A 19,250-nucleotide genomic window follows, 5' to 3' on the forward strand; every position below is an offset into this window, starting at 1 on the left:
CTGTGCATATTTTCAAGAGGGAAATAATACAGAGATTTGGTTAAGGGGCAGCATATTTACAAATATCTGTATGGTGTAATTCAACAAAATAGAATAACAGTACAGTATATAAACCAAAGGGAAAAAAAATCATTTTTCAGCACAAATGAAATTTTTTTTTGAATCATTGTTCCAGTACACCAGCCCAGCAGTTACATGGGGATCACCAAATTGCGTATGCCCATTGAAGTACTAGCCAGGCTTAGAACTGTTTTGCTTCTGCACCTAGACAAAATTTATGTACATTGAGGATGATGTAGTACTGAATGAATCTAGCACTTAATTTTACCATGCAAATTTAAAAAGAGCATTTGAAGAAGTTTTCTTTAAAGATGACAAAGAGGCAGCTAAGACAAAGAAAAGGATAAGATGAAACTTTCTTTAGTTTCTTTACTTCCTTTCTTTATCAACTTTCATTGATATACAAAACTGTCTTATATCACTGATTATACACTAATGATTGTTATAAGTCTGGTCCCTGGGCAGATAGAAAGACTGAAATCTAAAAATTATTTAGGACCACTGAATATAGGGTTGTCAGAAACACATATCCAATAGAGAAGGAAAATACATGCTAGAAGGAGAGTATATGCTAGTTGGAGTGATAGTGAAATCTCAATGGAGATTTCTTATCTTTCAGGAGAGTAAACAATAACATGCAACCAAAAGCCCAGTATACCTATAAGTACTGTCCTGAGGACCTATCTGTGGCTTTATTAATAGTACAATTACAACTGGTACAAATATCCTGGTTTATACTGTGTTTTATCTTCTACTCAATATTTAACATATAAGCCTTGTTTTTTACTGGGATTAATATGGCAAGAAGATAATAAATATAAACAACTGAGTTTCTTTCCCCCACTAAAAGAACCCTCTCCTTTCTCACCTTAAGTCTAAGATCTACTTACTTTTCATGTATAACTTTCTTGGTATCCTCCCACAGAGATTCTAAGCAATTTATCTCTTTGTCGATCTCAGGAGCAAGTGTAATATCTTTTTGGGCTATTTGTTTTGCTTTGTCCATGAGCCACTGGAGTTCATGCTGGTGAGAATTCAATTCTTCATCTAACTGGTTAAAGATCCTCAATCTGCAAGTTAAAAGGCAGGTTTCAAATTTACTTATCTCCACTTTTTTGCAAGAGGAAAGAGGAGAAAGGAAGAATGAAATAGTTGCTGTTAGAGTTACTGTGCAAAAAGTTCCCTTTTTCTAACATTTCCTACAATATCTTCAGAAAACAAAGTGTTATCCGGATTTTGTTCTGCTACAACTGAGCTCAGAATGTGATTTTTCTGATACATATACAGCTATACAATTATATAGATATACATATACCTTCACCTCACACAGTGACTTGGAAATATACTCAAATATTTAGATTAATACTTTATTATAATAAGTGTTCTTAATTCCTTCAGCACATGTACAGTCTTCACTTCTGTAAGAGTAGAGATAGTTATGTTATATGGGATTTTTAATAGCTCTTTGGAGCTTGGATTCGTTCAGACAAAATAAATTTCTGAGACAAAGATTTTCTTGACTGTTCTTTCAAGATAAAAGATTAGCGGGACTTGTTAAGTGTTCTGCTCATGTTCTCCCTCCATCCAAACAGCTCGCTTACTTACAAAATTTTATTAAGTAGATACATGGACTCATATATGCCTGGCAAGAAATAAGGTACCCAGGCAGAAAACTCACACGTCTCCAATGCATCATAAGAAGTCTAGAGACTGCAAGCAAATGAAAAAGTGCCAATCTCAAGCATCAATATTGTTTTTACCTTCGCTGGAGGGCTTGTAGTGTTGCCTCCTTCAGGCCCTCCTTGTCAGCCTTTTCCTCAGCATCTTCAATACTCTTCAGTAGCTGTTCTTTACGTTCCATGAAAGATCTTCGCAAGGCTCCAAGAGCTTCTGCCTCACTCTGTTTGGTTCCCAGTAGGTTTTGAACTGCCTCCAGTTCCAAGTACAGATTATCCACCACAGCCCTGCAGGAGGTCCTCTGCTCAGAAACGCTGTGTTTTAGATGATACTGGGCCTTAGTAAGGGAACCATCCAAACTGATGGCAACAGATTCCAGCGTATTAAGATCTTGAATAACATCATTGAGTTCCTTCTCCAGTAATTCAGATTTAGCTTTATCCATATTTCCTGTTTTCTCCACTGTCTGCCTCAGCTGGTGGAGCACTCCTGATGCAGAACCGTGGAGCTCCAGGAATACCCGCAGCTGATCCAGAGCCTCTTGTCTTTGGCTAGTTATTTGACTTGCCTCCTGGAAGATCTGAAAGCAATCTTCAGTCTTTCCCTGCAATGTCTGCTGGTCCTCTGGGCAGCTGAAAGAACACAATTTATCTACATGTTCCTTCAGGCTTTGTAATTGCTGTTTCTTACTTTCAACTTCCATTGAGTGGTTCTATGGGAAAGAAAGAAAATAGAGCTGGGTTTCTTCTTCCAATCAAAAGCTCAGAAAACATTTTAGTACTAAACTTACGAGCAAAACAAGCACTACTGAGGGGTTTTCAGTAAGAAAAGTTCAGTGTTACAATTTTGCTTTAAACTGGTCAAATAACAGCAATCTGTATGTGACTGCAACAGCGTATCAGTTTTCAAACAAATAAATGACTTCATGCTAGTTTTAGATGAATATTTAGCTGAATGCACTGTATAATTTATCCGTCTTTAATATTTACATCCAAAAGTTTACCTTATTGTGAGATGCAGCTAGTTGTTGATCAGCCGTGTTTATCTCTGAAGTGGCTTGTAGTTCAGCAAGAAACTGCTTAATCCAGTCTGAAAACCTGAGCAGGAGCTCATCAAACTGCCCATGCTCAGCAACAAGAGATTGCAGGAAGTTGATCCTATAGGATGTCAGATGTAAATATGAAAGCATTTGACGTAAATTAATCACTTCCCATAATCAAAACCACTGCTGACTGGACAGCATTAAAGTCAATGCCAGGTGGAAGGAAAGAAGGAAACGGTAATTTATGTTACAAATGTGATAACTGCCGTGTTGATTTCTTAACTGGGGAATACCATAACACTTGAAAGCACCAGTTTGGCTCTTCCCTGTTTCCACTCTTTTAGTCATGTTAACTGTTAGAAGTGCCCCAAACAATCAAGGTATGTTCTTCAAATTTTCTTCACGGGGGTAGTCCCAGCAAAGAGAATATTGATGGAAGCTAAACCTCAGTTTTCAGACATAACAATTCTGTTTGCCCTATCATCTGCAACACTGCATGTAAGATGAGAGTCATGAATTTAGGCAGTGGGTGAGTAACTGCATGCTCAACTTCCACTGAAGTAAGAGAGGGTTAAGTCTGCTCAGAGGAACACAATTCAAAGGAGGAATGTGTCCAGAGGAGTACTTGGCACCCAGCAGAACAAAGCTTCTAAACCTTGACCTTAAAAAGGGCCTTATCATTTACCTTCCCATTTCCCATAGAAATTTCTCTACATAATTTTCAACATGAAATGCTATGTAGAAGACCATTATATTGTAAACCAATCATATTGATAAAGCACCTAGAAGATGATGTCACTGACCAGGGTCTATTATTTAAGCTCCTTTACAAATAGTAAAATACGTATGTTCATCACCAGAGCAGTTGAAATCTAAATGTATCATAACATACAGTTTCAAAAAAGGAGACAGTGCTCCTGAGCCTGACATAAGCCAGCAGCCTAACAATTCAGCATTTATAGTATTTATGGCAAATGAAAACTTCAAAGTGGGTTTAAAAAGATAACAGCGTGGCTTTGCACAAGATAAAGCATATAACTGAAAAAATGAAGAGCTGATATTACTGATTTTGGAAGTAACTTGGGAAGTTACTTGGGAAATTGTAACTGAGGAAACGCAACATTATCTTCATTTCCTGCCCCACACTCCTTCAAACAGAACTCTTCTATCAAGAAAATAGGGAGAGATTATGCCAAAAAGACAGCATGATAAATCTGTGGGATTCCCCACACCCCATTCCTGGGAGCTCAGGGTTCAATATGAATCTTTAACCTTTGTTTTCCTAATGGTAATACTGTAAAAAACTATGTTTCTGGATTGGGATTCCTCATCTGGATATTGGTTACTCTCATTTAACATGTAAAAAACATTCTGAAGCACAAACCTTTTATCAACAGTTTGTGGTAAAGCTTTCCACCTCTCATCCAGCTCTTCAAATTTTTCTTTTATTGTTTTCACACACTGTCTGGAAGCTGTTGGGAATAGCGACTCATTTAACTGTAATAGGCTCGCATAGACTGAAGCATGGGACTCAATATCTCCTCGCAAATCCTGGGAAAACAATGGAATGTACAGCCTTTAGACTAAATACAGCATCATATTATGCAAAATGACAAAAATAATAAAAAATCAGCTAGGAAATTCCAGTAAGCCACTTCGAGACAAGTGAATGAGCACAGTCAAATCCTTGGAGGAACTGAGGTCTGTTAGGACAAGCAGGTACTCAACACCTCTCAGACAGCTAAATCTGCAACTGTAATTCAGTGAGGATTCATCAAACTTTTTTTTTTCTCCTTTACAACAAAGTGCGACCTTTCCACACAGCCCTACTGTATGATGAAAGTGGCTAAAATCAAGACTAAGTTTTGCAACGTATTTTGTGTGCAGCAACAGAATTGTGAGGAAATGTTGCAAATTGGCCCAAACAAAAAAACAAAACCCAAAATAATTTTCCTTCTCTTCAGTAAGATTTAAAATTGAAATTATGGACACATTGGCTTCATGGAGGGTGTAAAAGATGCTACATTTGGCGAATTGCTTCATATTAATCTAAAAACAAATGGCAAAAATTCCAAGGGAAGGCATACTTTAGAATAGGATGAAAGTCTTGTGTTTAAAAAAAACCCCTGAAAATCAGACTTTCATTGTGAATTCAAAACCTTTGAGCATTTTGTCATCTGAGCAACTTTCCTCACACGCAAAAAAAGGAAAGTAGCATTGTCTAACAAAGGAATTCCTTTAGAGAAAGGATCCTCTGGCAAGCAGACCCATGTCCTTCCTTGACAGACAATAGGATATACCAGGGCATTATTTTTCTTGAGCCGGCATATTATAGTTGCAAATAACATTCTTCCTGTCATTTTCTTGTCTTTGATAAATAACAGCAATAATGTAATGCTTCCCTAGGACATTTCCAAAGCCCAGAATCAAGTGACTTGTCAGACTACAATTGAGCAAGTCCATCCTTTAAAAGACACAGAAACAAACCAGGAACTGTAGGGGGACAATCCTTCAGTTGAAACGTACCTGCAATGACTGCAGTTCACCTTCCAGTTTAACTCTGTCAGCAGAAACATACTGCTCTGAAGGCCTGGCTGTAGCTTCACACCCCTCCAACCAGGTCAGGAAGGCAGACAGCTCCTTCTCCTGCCTAACAAAATCACAGTGTAGAGTTACCAACTCAAGCCTTCCCCTCAGTCTCACACACTGACAGCAGGAAGGTCTCTGTGTCCATCATAACAGATGTGAGAGTCTACTCACTTCTGCCACTGAGCCAGAAGAGTGTCTAATAAGGTCTGTTTCTCTTTAGCATTTTCTAGCACTTTTTCATATTTCTGCTGTAACGCTGTAACCTCCTGAGCAGCTTTTTCTTTGTTGGCCACCTTTCGGGCACAGGCTGAGACAGAGGCCAGAGTGTTGCTCAGTTTTTCCACAGCATGACAAAGGTCCTAATGAACATGTAAAAGAAACAGAAGTCACATACATAAACAACAGAGCTACAGTAATGACGGTGGGAAAAATTCTGTACTACTCAAAGTTTGAAGCAATGCTACATCCACCAGACCATGAAGTCACTGCATAGCTTACATTTTGCTTAGATCTATCCTAGATACACGTCCCAAGCATATAAATCAACTAGCTTGTAGTGGGGAAAGACTTTCATAACAACAGTGTTAAAGAAAAAACAGTCAGTAACAGAAGAGTCAGATCTTCTGAATGGGCATGTGGCACAGCATGATCTTGTAGGACAAAGCTCCAAATTCCCTAACATCTGTCTAAAAGTTGCTCTAATTTTTGCATATACAGTAAATACAAAAGCTCACTCCAACATGTGAGGACTGCCAGACTTGCAGCCCATGTCATGACATGGGAGAGGTAGGGAACAGTTACTGTGAACTTCTGTCAGCATTAGCTAAAGGTCTTTTTCATACAAATGGCATCTGATGTTCACTAGACTTTCCAGTGTTGCCATTTCTAGAGAGCTGGGAAACTTGTTCATATGAAAATGATTGAAATTTAGTACGATGAGTTAGAAAAGCACAAAATGAAATAGATTTAAGACCACTAAAGTTCCAACTCACAGATGTGCAATAATAACAACAGTAGTAATGGTTGTAATTACAGTCATGATAGAATTCATATACAGGAGGAAATGTGAATTATACAGCAACAAGCTGCTGATGTTTAAACTAAATAATAAAAAATAATTTCACATTAAGGCATTGAATCATCATGATCCTGTAGGCAGGACAAGAGTTGACAATAGCATACTCAGCATATTCAGAATGTTTAAAAGCCAATAACAATAATGATTATATGTACTGTCTGAATAAATTCTCCATATGCAAAATATTTCTCCTCAACAAGTATCAAGCTTTTTTGAAGCGACAGGCCAGGTCTTCCTTGCATACAGCCTTTGCAAGTAGTTACCACTAAGTTCAGAAGAAATTATATGTATTTTACTGCAAGAACAATATGACTAAAAGTTTTAAAAATGTTTTCTTAGAAAGAAAGATAATGATTACTGTGGGAAGAACACATCACAACCTTATAGACACAGACAAAAATGCTACACCAAATTCCCTGAGATTTGGGATTTTTTGTAGTTTGAATACCAATCCAATGTTTGTTTTCCTTTTGTAACGGACTGAAGCAAATGTCCAAACACCCATGGATTTCTGGCATCACAGATAAAAGTTTGTCAGTTGAAACTTTGTCCAGTCCCTGCATTAACCAAGAAAAACTACTTCCAGGGAGATTTTTTTTTTTTAAAATCACAGAGTTCTCTATGCCAACATCCAAGTTTCATGAAATCTTCAATGAAAAATGTCTAACATATATGTTTCTTATCTTCTATTTTTCATAATGCTTTAGATGCATAAAATTAAAAACAAGAACCTGAAGGATTAATTCATACTTTTAGGCTTTCCTTTCTCTAGAGTGGGGAAAAAACTCTCCAAGCGTGTCTGAAATGGTGAGAATAGCTGAGGAAGCCTGCTTAAGCCTTCCCTGGGGCTGCCCACCCCGACAGGCAGCCCTTGCCTCCTCCTGCCTCCACCCTGGGCTGTGTGGCATCAGGCAGCCCCTGGTCTGGAGGTCACTGGCATTTCTGTGAGGAGGTCAGGGTGGCACTGTTTCCCTGGACTTGGTGGCAGGAATCGCTGGCCACGTGCTCACCATGCAATCCTGAAGGGCTGTGTATGTTGTTGATGATGAAGAGCACGATGTGAGAGGCTCAGCTAGCTTAGCTTCAAATTCAGACACTGCCTGCTGCACCTATGAAGAAAAGGCAAACCAGAGAGTCTAAAACCAGCAGGAAATACATAAATGATGCTTTAAATAACATTTTTAAAATATCTAGTCCTAAAAGAATATTATATCCTAAGTTTTTGTAGTGCTGAGTGCCTTTTTCAAGTTAAAAGATGCTAACTGTGCTCAGCTCCTTGTGACCGGGGCAACAATAATATTTAAATTATTTTCCTTGTGACCTACTAACAACGCAAGATTGAAGTTAAAGTGTTTATAAGAATTATGGATGTGGTTTATTAGTGCAATATCCAGGAGAATTACTTAGGTTTTCTAAAAGACAGCATAATTTTTTGTGTATATTTTAGTGTCTTCCTGAACCTGCCTTTTAAGTCATTCAAAGCACAAATTTATGTACAGAGGTCTTGCAATTACCTTACAAATCTACTATATAGTCTAGTCCATCCTATTATAACAGGCATTTTATATTCAATTTTGGAAAAATAAAGAGTAATTCTAGAAATTGCTGCAAACAATCCATTAGATTAGATTTTGCATTGTCTACCTGTTTAAGACTTTCTTCATATTTCTGCTGTGCTGATGCATTCCCTCTGATTGTTCCTTCCAGTCTCTGTGCATGATCTCTTAGCTCTTCCCAATACCTTTTGACCTGAGTTAGTTTGGCTTTAATATGTGCACATTCTCCAGAGGTAACAAACTGGGAAAAAGACTCGGCTTCCTCTTCTAGTTTTGAGATTCCAGTTATTTTACCATCTATTTCTTTATTAATAACCTAAAATGTAAAGTAATAGTAAATAAAGAAGCACAATAGGTTTTTAATTATCAGAATAATATTTTCGACTTCCTTCTTTTACCTTAGCTACTAATACTCTTCATTAAAAAAGTAAGAGGAGAGTTCATTGACCACTTGAAATAACTAGTTCCAAAAGTCTTTAATATGCCCTGTAAATTCCCTTTTTCTTCTTGAAATTAGCACTGGAAAATTTTTAAAAAACAGCCTGCCCTAAAAACAGTGATTATGAAGAGCAATTAGAATTGGCTGAGGTGCATATTTTTGTGAGCAGACAAGATGGTTCATACTTTAGCATCTCTTACTTCACAGCAAATTAATACACAATTCTCTTACAGATTCAAAATAAATACAAGATGAAAAAAAGTAAATGTATAACTGAAAACAATATTGTTGAGGAGCTGAACCCTAACAGTTGATTACTTGTGTTTAATAAGTTTTCAAGCACTTACAAAATAAAACATGCTATGATTTGAAAACCAATAGAGATTTTTTTCATTTTCTAATTTAAAATTCTGTGGTATAATAAAGAATAAATTAAATTAGATGATGAGGTAGGGTAAGTGTGCCCTCAGGCAGAGGATTCAATAAAGAACCACATTACAGTATAAATAGGAAACCATGAAACAAGGGTGATAATGGCCTTTGGTACTTTTCAGCTGTCAATTAGTAAAGGCACAAAGACAAACTAGTACTGGCTTTACATTTCATCAGCTGCATGACAGCAACTGTCTCCTATTATTTTGCATTTATTTTTATTGCAAATTAGAGGCAAACCTGAAAGCTACAACATCCAAGACAGAAACTTATGGTGTTTCACATTCAGTGGCTATTTATTCAGTAAGCATCAGTGAACTTGGAAATAAGATATTTTTCATAACAGAATTCTTTTAATTTCTCCTGATGTAGCATGTTCATGGAGTTCTTCTCAAAAGCAGTGAAAAACACTTGTTGTGAGGGAACTGAAAGATTCAAGAGCGCTCTTTGAAATTGAAATAAGCAATAGCGTTCTCAGATATAAAAATGTTAAGATATGTATGTATATGAAATCAACAAAAAACTTTCCTGAAAATGCACTCTCAAAAGCATAGAAAGTGCCCAACTTCTGCTATAATTGTGATAAAAATATGGTATCTTTCTTGTCATTATAAAGCTCAGAAGTGGCTTACTGCAACATTCAGTCTAGAATTAGCATGGTGACAGTACAGAAAAAAATGTGGTGCTCTAAGCATTTATAGTGTCTCTTTATGCAATATATTCTGAATTGATTTGGATTATAAAGTACCTTTTTTGCATGAGAATATGGTGCGGAGGAAAAATACCAGATTTGCAGCCCTGATGCTGAAATTATCTAATAATGCAGCAGATACAAATGAGGTAGCGCTTTTTTACTCCCACGCTATTCCGTTAAATTCACTCAGTTACATAAAAGAAGGTGGATAATTGAGCCCTTCAAACTCTCATTGAGTCTGCCACCAATGGTAACTAGTTGTGATAACTGTCATTTTGTTCCTTTAGGAATTTCAGAGAAATGTGTAGGTGAAAATCTGGCTCTGCTGAAGTCATTGGGGTTTTGCAATCAATGTCACGAAAAGTTGAATATTACCACTGCTATGTATGATAATTACATTCAGCTGACCCCAGGTTTTTTATCTGGTCAGCCAAAGATATCAGGGAACACACTATTTTTTATTCATTTGCCTCAGGTTGCAATATTCCTTACTAATATGTTGTACTAGAAATTATGAACCAAGTATGCTGATTAGTGTTGTGACACGGAGTAACTCATCAGGAAACTTACAACAAAACATAACAAATTCTTCAAAATCAGGCATAAAGCAATGCTGCTGAAGACGACCTCCACACATCGGAGGTTAGATGACTCATTTCACATATCACAGTTCATAAAGCTCATTTGTTCACCTGAGTTACAATGATGTACACTAGACCTTATCTGGAGGATTTTCTCTGCTTTATGTCTGTTCACTCAGACATTTATAAACATTACCTGCTGACCATTTTCTTTCTGTCATGATGTTTAAATGAGGAAGAATTATGGTGGAATCTTCAGAAACTTGCAATGCAGTGTAAAAATTACTGCTTATCTGCATATACAGCAAGGAACAGCCTTTCTGGGAAATTGGCTTGAATGGGCTAGTAGGGCTTAAGTAGGGTCCAATTAGACAGACAAGAACTGTCATACTGGAATGCAATATTAATATCATTTGATGCACTTATTTTCTGTCTTAAACATTGGAATCCTCTCCACTAACTACTGAAAAGCACGACAACATGACAATGTATGCCAGCGGAATAAGTGCATATACATTATTTCACAAAGAAAGTGTTTTTGAATTGCTGTGGCGATGAAGCAAGAATTCAAGCATTGTTTTATTCTTCAATGATGAAATCAAGAGATTTTATTTACTTGGTGTACGTAAGGTTGTGATCAAATTAAGAACAGGAAAATCCATTGATAAACTGTTTCTGTCACATGAAACAAGTGCCTTATGGGATCCTTTGGAAATACTTAGTGTCAATCATCTGGTACATGACTGCAAGCAGTTGCACATCTGTGCACTTTTTGAAGAGCAAGTAGGTCAAAGAATAAAGAAAATGGCAGTGTGCACTGCATATTGAAAAACTCTGTCCCCTTAGAAACATGCAGTTTCAGAGAAGGTACATTTTCATTTGTGGGAGGATATGAAGTCAGCCCTTGAAATGCAATGCTTGGAGACAATATGCACCTCAGTTGGCAATAAACTAAACCACTATGTATCTACAGGAATGTACACAGAATTTAAGACAGTGTAAATATAATAGCAATAAATGGTATTTAGGTTTGCAAGCTACCAAGAGCAATAGTTTCTTTATTATTTCAGCATAAAAGATACATAAATCAAGTTATAACTTTAGCTTGCAAGATTAAAATCAAGTTCTATATCCACTAGCTGATGTATGTTTTAAAATAAAAAAGCTTTATACACTTCGTATTTATGTAGCTATTTTGTACACCAGTTGAGATTACTCAAAAAATAAGAGTATAAGTTAAATAATATTTTTAACCATACACACAAAGGCTCCATATATGTAAACTAAACACTAAAAGAGAAGGCAGCCTGTAAGAATTTTCCTTTAGTTTATGTAAAATCTTGCTGCTTGGTATATTCGTGTACAAAGCGTGCCATCATTACATCATGGTAGTTCTGAAACGTGTAAAATGTCTGTTCTTCCATTTGCCCGCTAGCAAAATGACAGATAAATGGGCTTTTAATGCTAAACATAACAAGAACTAATCATCACCTTGATTTGGCTGATCTGTATGTCCAAAGGAGATGATGATGTTTCCAAAGTTTCCAGTTCTTTTTCTTGTTCAGCTATCCAGATGGACAGAGCTTCAAAATTATTGCCAAAATGATCCCACTTGTTTTTCATCATTTCCATGCTTTTAATACTAAAATTAACCAAATTAATTAGAGAGAATAAACAGTTTAATATAATGAAGCTGCCCATATTCTTGCTAGAAGAAAAATGTAACTTATTCAATCTACAGGAGGGTCATTTTAAAAACTGCTTTTCGAGGACCAAGTTGTGCACCTAAATTCAAACTTGGTTCTCGCTTAGACTGTGCACCCAAAGTCAAACAATTATATTAGCCATAGTGGGGACACCAAGAGGTCAAACAGAGTACAGCTTCATTCATCAGCTGTACGTCAAGAATCTCATCATAGCGGGAAGAGAAAGGAAAAGTAACATAAATATGATTTCTATGAAATAATATGGAATTATGATTATATCAGATATCTAAAAATTGAGATAACAGTGCATAGATGTTAGTCATTTAGTCACTAGAACAGAATGATTAAAACCAGTGTATTGTGGATGTACATATATTCACCAATGCTTGACTGCTTTATTAAACTTGGTTTTTTGTAACAGCAATCTCCCCATTTTAGAGGAAGTTTGTGTTTTTGGAGGCAATGATTTCATATCAAGCCAAAGAATCAACAACAGATATGACTCAACTACCTCAAAGTTAATAGATTTATATTCTTTGAAACATACATTATAGGTATGTTAAACAGAGACAGACTATGACTGATTCTTGTATATCTCGGATAGCAAACAAAGCACCCTTTTTTTTGTCACAAGTAAGAAGTCTAAGGCCCGTATAAGGCCTAACGGCATTAACTTCCAGTATACAAGCTTCTGCTCCTTTCAAATCATTGTAAAGAAACCAGTGCTAATGTAGGCCCTACACACAGCTTGCAAAAAGTGCATTTTCTATTTCACTGAAAATATTAAAATTTCATCAGAAAACTTTGACTATTACAAAATTCCAAAATACATTTTCCTTTTAAAGATAGCCTTAAAAACCATTCCATGTTAAAAAGTTTTTGGTTTAATTTCTTTTCCCCCCCTCATTAAAGCCGGAGGAAGCTTTAAGAAAAGATGTAGCCTAAAAATGTAAAAATTCACCTTTTTATTTTTTATTTATTTTCAAAATGAAAAAAAAAATTAGCAATGTCAACAGCCATTTACTGATAAAAGTGTATTCAAATTCAAGTTATTTGTAGGAAAATAAAGTGCAAAAATATTTCACTCAAGTCCAGCCCAAGAAAATACAGCTGGAAATCAGAATCAAGGGACCAAATCAGTGGCACAACAGCTGAAAATCCTTTGCCTTCGTATCTGCCTTCCTTATAGTTGTAAGAAAGCCATAGACTGTAAAGAATATAGTCCCAAACACACTGCACAGCTGTGCATGATCTCCTTGGAAAACAGATGTGCTAAGTTTGCTCTGTAGCTGACTATGGAGAGCTGCTCAAACTTTTCTTTCCCTTTCCTGTTCATTGGCATAGTATGTACCATATGTATTTGGAATACCTTCACTTTAAATTACTCAGCCAAGATTTTTATTGATGATGCAAGTTACAACATAACCCTTACACACTGATTATATGTTCCGTAGATTCACTATAGAGAGTTGTATATATTTGCATGTTTTGCAGAAGGGATTTATTTTTTTGTTATCTGTCACAGTACCACAGACATTCTGTATAATCCATACATTCAACTAAAACCTATTTCATATCTACATTGAAAGGGGATATCAATGATGCCTTTCATTTAAAAATAGATGACATTATTAAAAAAGTGACTATTGATTGTTGAAAGGATTTATTTCTTGAATTGAAAAATCACACTAGTTTTCTCTCTAATATTGGAGAAAATTATATATAAAGTAAAGTATTCAGTAAGATATGGTAGAATTTGACTGCAAATCACTGTAATACTTCATACTGGAGAAAGTGTTATGTAAAAAAATTAGACCACCAATAATCAGAAAGTTACATCTGCTGCACAGGCTAGTTATTCTGGTTTATAACCGTTCTTTTACATCGGGAAGAAAATGGCACCAGAGTAAAATCATATTAGCATGACAGTGGTCAATAGGGGAAAAAACCCAATAATGTGGGCATTGCCCTTTGCTCATATTCAGATGGAGGTGGTGGTACCTGCTTAAACTTATACAGCAAATTATTCTACATAGTAATTCCAGTAAGACAACATAGAATTGCCACATATATCCATGACTTGTGTATCAGATCTAATATATGCAAAAATACTAATTTCATACACACACATAAATGTATGTGTATAGAGATAAAATGAGAATAGCAACAGTTGAAGTTGAGTAATGAGTTCAATAACTGAGTTACTTGAGAAAAGGGATGAAATTTTCACAGATACAAAAAGCTACAAATATTTACAGGATTTAACAACATTTTCTTGGAGTTTGAATTTTCAATTTTTAAACAAAATTTGGCAAACGATGCCTTTGTTTTTTGCAGCAGCAGAAGCAGCTTTTGATATTGCCCATGAAATAAAATCTGGGCATTCAGCTAAGATGAAGGCACTTCTTGACATTCCTATGGAGAAAGTGGAATACTGAAAACCGAGGCAAATACGGTGCTGTTCTCATACTTGCACTGAGATTTTTCTTTCTAAAAGAGTCTAGCACCTCAAGCATGCATTTAATTATCCCTTCTTCACAAGACTGGAGCTTAAAGATAAGTGACAGGTTAAATGTAACTAACAGTGGTTTTATAAACTACATATTATTAAAAAAAGATTTTATTTGCACACACTCTTTTGACATATTTGGTACTATAACCTGGTTACTATGCCATGGCAAGCTATAAATGATGGAGCTGATGAGACAACACAAAATGCTGACAAGGTATTCTAGAAATCTGATACAATCTTATAGTGGAGAATAAATATTAGGACTTGTTAAGAACATACTCTTCTTCAAGAGTAACTTCCACTTTTTTCACTTGTTCTTGGATTGATTTTGCCTGTTGCTGAAGGGACTGCTTGTTCTTTGAACCAAGCTGTATCTCAGAAGAATTCTTCACCAAATTCTCAGCCTGTACTGCCATTGCTTCAGTCTGTTTAGAAAGTTCCTGTAAGGATGCAAGACACATTAATACAACTATAAACAGTTTCATATATTTACACAAAAAGTATTTTTCCTCAATGTTTGTGGTTGGAAAAAGTACCTGTGTCCTACATGTATATTTTGAATGTGTAAATACATAAAAACAATCTCTGAAGAATTTTTCATGTTGCATTGAAGAAATGTTCATTTGAGCAAACTAGCTTGAGTAAAATTTAGCAAGGGAAACTCTATGTCCAGAAGTTTTTAACTCAACCAATCAAAAGGTATTCTATAGCTCTTCAAGAAATTTATTTGTGAATTATGGAAGATTATACGCATCTTTGCTTAATCTTTAGATCCTTTACAGAGAGGATCTTGCAGCATCTCGTAGCTTGTAATCTCACTTTGTTTAGCAACTATTTTCTGTCACAAACATTAAACCTACACACCAGAACAATGGATGCTGAGCATAACCAAGGTATGTATAATTTAGTATCAGATTCATCAAAGGGTAAAAACAGAGTGAAAAGCATGGCACTTAGGAAAGCCAACCAATACCATTACTTCTGTATTAGTAAATAAAATGGGCTGGGATAATTCTGTGTTACTAAGGGCAAGTGGCATATTATGGCTTATGTCCATGTTGTAGAAGTCTCTCCTTTTTCCTCCTCAGGGCTAAAAGAGTGCTAGTTGGCACAGTCCACATAACCTTGCCAAAGAGCACACTATTGATGTTGATATGCCAGCGCTTGACACTGTTTAGCTTACTAGTATAGACGATTACTGAGCATAAAATAGGAAGTCCTAAAAATCATTTTAGCTTCCATACGTGCGCTTCAGATGCAGATTTTGAGTAATTCTTCATGATCTTTTCATAAAATAACTTTTTACTTCTAAACAGTTTATGCAGTCTCTAATCTATGTACGTAATTTGCACCAGCATTAACGGGAAACCATGCAAAGACTGAAGGCAATATGCTCACTACATGTTAACAAACAAGGCAGAAAGATGTCTCAGTTCCTGTACTTCACACAGTAAATACCTTTGTCTGATCCAGTTCTGAGGAGAGGCTCTCTAAACTGCTAAAGTTTAAGATACGTTCAAGTGCAGAGCTTGCTTGATTGAGATATTTTACTACTGTTTCTTTGTCCCTTTCAAACTGCTCCCATTTATTTATTGTGACCTACAAAAACAAACAAACAAACAAACAAACCCAAAACAGGAACACAAAAAGATCAAAGGGGAGAAAAAAAGAATTTCATTGTTAAGTTACTGAAGAAGGAAAAAAGAGAAAGACATGACATAAAATAAAACATTTTCTCCTGAAATGACATCTACTCTACAGATGAAACTGTTCTGAACCCAAGAAAATAAAAGTTTTCCCTTGAATTTTCACTGATTCATACTGCTTTGTGCAAAAAAAGCACTGTTCTCTAAGGTGCTAGCAATATTTAAATCTTATATTTGAATGTCCCGTAAGAAGTCTGAAGTAATAAATGCAGATGCTTATGCTTATGGTGACAGGTAGTCAACAATATCTAAAAGGATTTTCAAGTTCTCTAATGAAATAAATTACAGTAAAATGGTAGAAGAAAATCCCTACTCATAAGAAACTCACACATAGGAATCTATTTGTTCTTTTCTGATAATGTAGAATTTTGATTAACATACAGCATTTAATTACCAGTCACAAGAATTATGACAGCATAAACAAATATTTTCTTGATTCTGAAGTAAAGCAAAGCCCAAGTTAAGACTTTATATATGGGATTCCTTAGAAAAAAATTGGTTTCAATAATAAATTCTTACATTAAGAAGTTATTTGAGCTCTATCAATCATGTTTTTCATCTTGTGTTTTATCATGGGAAATAGTTTTGATGACTTTAACATTTAAACAGTTGCGTGGAATAGTGGACAGCTGGATTACCATTCTGCTTAGAGAAACGTAAAGGACAACTCAGATATGGGTGCAAGAAGCTATAAATTCTAATCCCAGTTCAGTCAGTGATTTGTTATACAACCTGGGGCAATCCATTTGATTTCTCTGTGACTTTTTTCTTCCTTCTTTAAATTTAGGATGACAGCATGTATTTCACACAGTAGTTGTGAGGATTATACTTGCACATCAGGTGTTATTAATCTAATATCCAGCCCAAGGACTCTCAATTAAAGAGCAATGTCATCTGTAGTAACCAGGGGAGAGAGCTCATCTAAAAATTAATTCACGGATAAATTATTTAAAATATCTATTACAACTGAATAGTTGGGACTTTTAAACACTTCCAAACAAAATGCTGTTTCTTTATTAATTAAGAGGTATCCAGCAGCTTCAAGAAGTTTTTGTGGAGGTACTGATCATGAAGACCCCAAGGACCAAGATTCAGAGGTGAGAAAGTGAGCTCAGACTTTTTACATTAAAAAAATTGTTTTTTTACTAAGTTAAAAAAAAAGAAGAAAGCATGGGTTTTTATTTCTACTTGCAAAGGACCCACCTGCAGTTGCTCTTCACGTTTCTCCATAGTCTGCTGCATGTTCTCCAATGTTCCTTCCAACTTTTGTAAATCCTCGTGCATTGTGCTGGGCAGTCCACCTTCAATCTGCAACTGTTTAGCTTGGGAAATCTGCTGTTGCACATCTTGCCTCTTTGCACGAAGCCTCCTTGTCCTTTGCTAAAAGGATTCATCCAACAGGAATGATTAGACTTTTTAGCTCCTCTGGGAAACCGGCACAATGAAACCACTTTCTGCTTTTGCCGGGGCATGCAATGAGAGTAACAGACAAAGTTATAAACTGTGGCAAGTATTCTTGAGAGTCTCATATACTCATCAAGTATATGCCTTGGGTTCCAAAATGTGTATTCACGTTTTGTGGCATACAAATGGGAGAGAAAGAGTGACTATGGCCATTTATCCAAAGCAATATTTCAGAAAGCAGAAGCCAGAACAGTTGAGCAACTGCAGCAGTAGCCACAGGTGCATGTATTCCTCATGACTGCCTGGAAGCATCCAGGTCTGCACTCTTTGAGGCACAGGTTGGAGCCTCAGACTGATCAAAGCAATATATCAGCCTTCATTAGAGAGCAGGAGGGGGACGGCCAAGTTGCATAACTCTTTCCTTGATGCGTTTTGCTTTGTAGGACTATCAGAAACTCCTAAGACTACATCCCCTCTCCCTTCCTAACATGCCTGACCCATTGCCAGCCTTCCTAGGTAAGCTCACAGCTTTCTGCTCAATTCTACTATGGGTACCTTCGGGTATTTGTCAAAGTCTGTTTTTACCTTAACAGACTCCATATCAAAAGAGGAAGAAGAGGCTGAGAACTCAAGAAGTTAACTATTCCTACTACCTCTCCTATGACAGATAAGGAATGTAGAGTGTTGAAAGAACAAATACGAACCTTAACACATACAGTAGCTTTTACAAACACCAAAGAGTGTAGATAAGACATAGGTAAGACATAGTAGTGCCTGGTCAGACAGTAAGACGTGTCTGACCTTACAGAAATAGATGTTAATAACAAAACACTTATATAATGCCTAAACATTGACAGCAAATTATTCTTATTCTTATGAGCTTTGAGCAGGTCTCAAAGTTAATTTCCCATATTTGGCCTTAAACCCCATGATTGTTGCTGTATGCAACCTATATGATTTGTTATTACTGTAGCCTGTAGACGTTTTGATCTATTATCAGTGCCTAAAAGGCTGCCTGCTCTACTCCTACAGAATGGAGGCCCATCTGTCACTGCAGTAGCTACCTAGAGGAGGAGATGAGGGTAGAGATACACCTCCCATCCAGCATTTAGAGTTGGGGCTACATCAAAGCTGCTGAAGTTGAGAAATTTCCAAAACCAGGATTGAGTCCAAATTACCATGATCAAATCTGACACGCAAACTTGAAAAAGGTAAAAAGAGAGAGACTACATATTTGCAGAGTACACTTACCCAAAATTTCAAGTAAATGAGGCTTGTTTTTCAGGTGTTCTGTGCCCCAAAAACCCATGTGAAATAAAAGGATATTCTATAAAAGTTGAAAACCAAGCTCATCTTTGGGCATTAACATTTAAAAAATACTTTTTTCATTATAAGAAATCAATACTAGGCCATATAAGACTGTTTCCTTTATAACTCTTTCAAGTTTAAATATAAAGAGTTATGCTAATGGACATAACAAAATTTCATCATTACATAAATTCTACCTTAAAAAAAAAATTGGATATGGACATGAGTAATTGCCCTACCTGATGATGAAGTAGTAGTTGCTGAGCTTGTAATAAACTTTCTGTATCCAGGATCTTTTCAGCCTCTGCTTGGGCTTCTTTAGAGTTGTTGATTAACTCTTCAATTGCATTTTTAACTTCTTCTTTGTACTGAACACAGTCTCCAACAGTGCCTAAAGTCTTTTCAATCTACAATTATGAATAATTTTAAGTATTTCATGTTGAAAGGCACATCTATATTTTAAGGG

At 36.1% G+C, this 19,250-nt stretch overlaps 1 protein-coding gene across 1 annotated transcript in view; it reads right to left on the reverse strand.

Annotated features, from left to right (window-relative positions):
- Nucleotides 1–19,250, reverse strand: part of SYNE1 (spectrin repeat containing nuclear envelope protein 1) — a 261,240-nt gene that overhangs the window by 184,709 nt on the left and 57,281 nt on the right. The window contains 13 exon segments of the mRNA XM_050895131.1: nt 951–1,130; nt 1,821–2,449; nt 2,741–2,894; nt 4,164–4,330; nt 5,306–5,429; nt 5,540–5,727; nt 7,457–7,555; nt 8,091–8,318; nt 11,640–11,790; nt 14,646–14,806; nt 15,825–15,965; nt 17,276–17,452; nt 19,024–19,191. Coding sequence (XP_050751088.1) covers nt 951–1,130; nt 1,821–2,449; nt 2,741–2,894; nt 4,164–4,330; nt 5,306–5,429; nt 5,540–5,727; nt 7,457–7,555; nt 8,091–8,318; nt 11,640–11,790; nt 14,646–14,806; nt 15,825–15,965; nt 17,276–17,452; nt 19,024–19,191 — 2,567 coding nt within the window.

The sequence above is a fragment of the Gymnogyps californianus genome, chromosome 3, assembly GCF_018139145.2.
Source record: "Gymnogyps californianus isolate 813 chromosome 3, ASM1813914v2, whole genome shotgun sequence".
Taxonomy (NCBI): domain Eukaryota; kingdom Metazoa; phylum Chordata; class Aves; order Accipitriformes; family Cathartidae; genus Gymnogyps; species Gymnogyps californianus.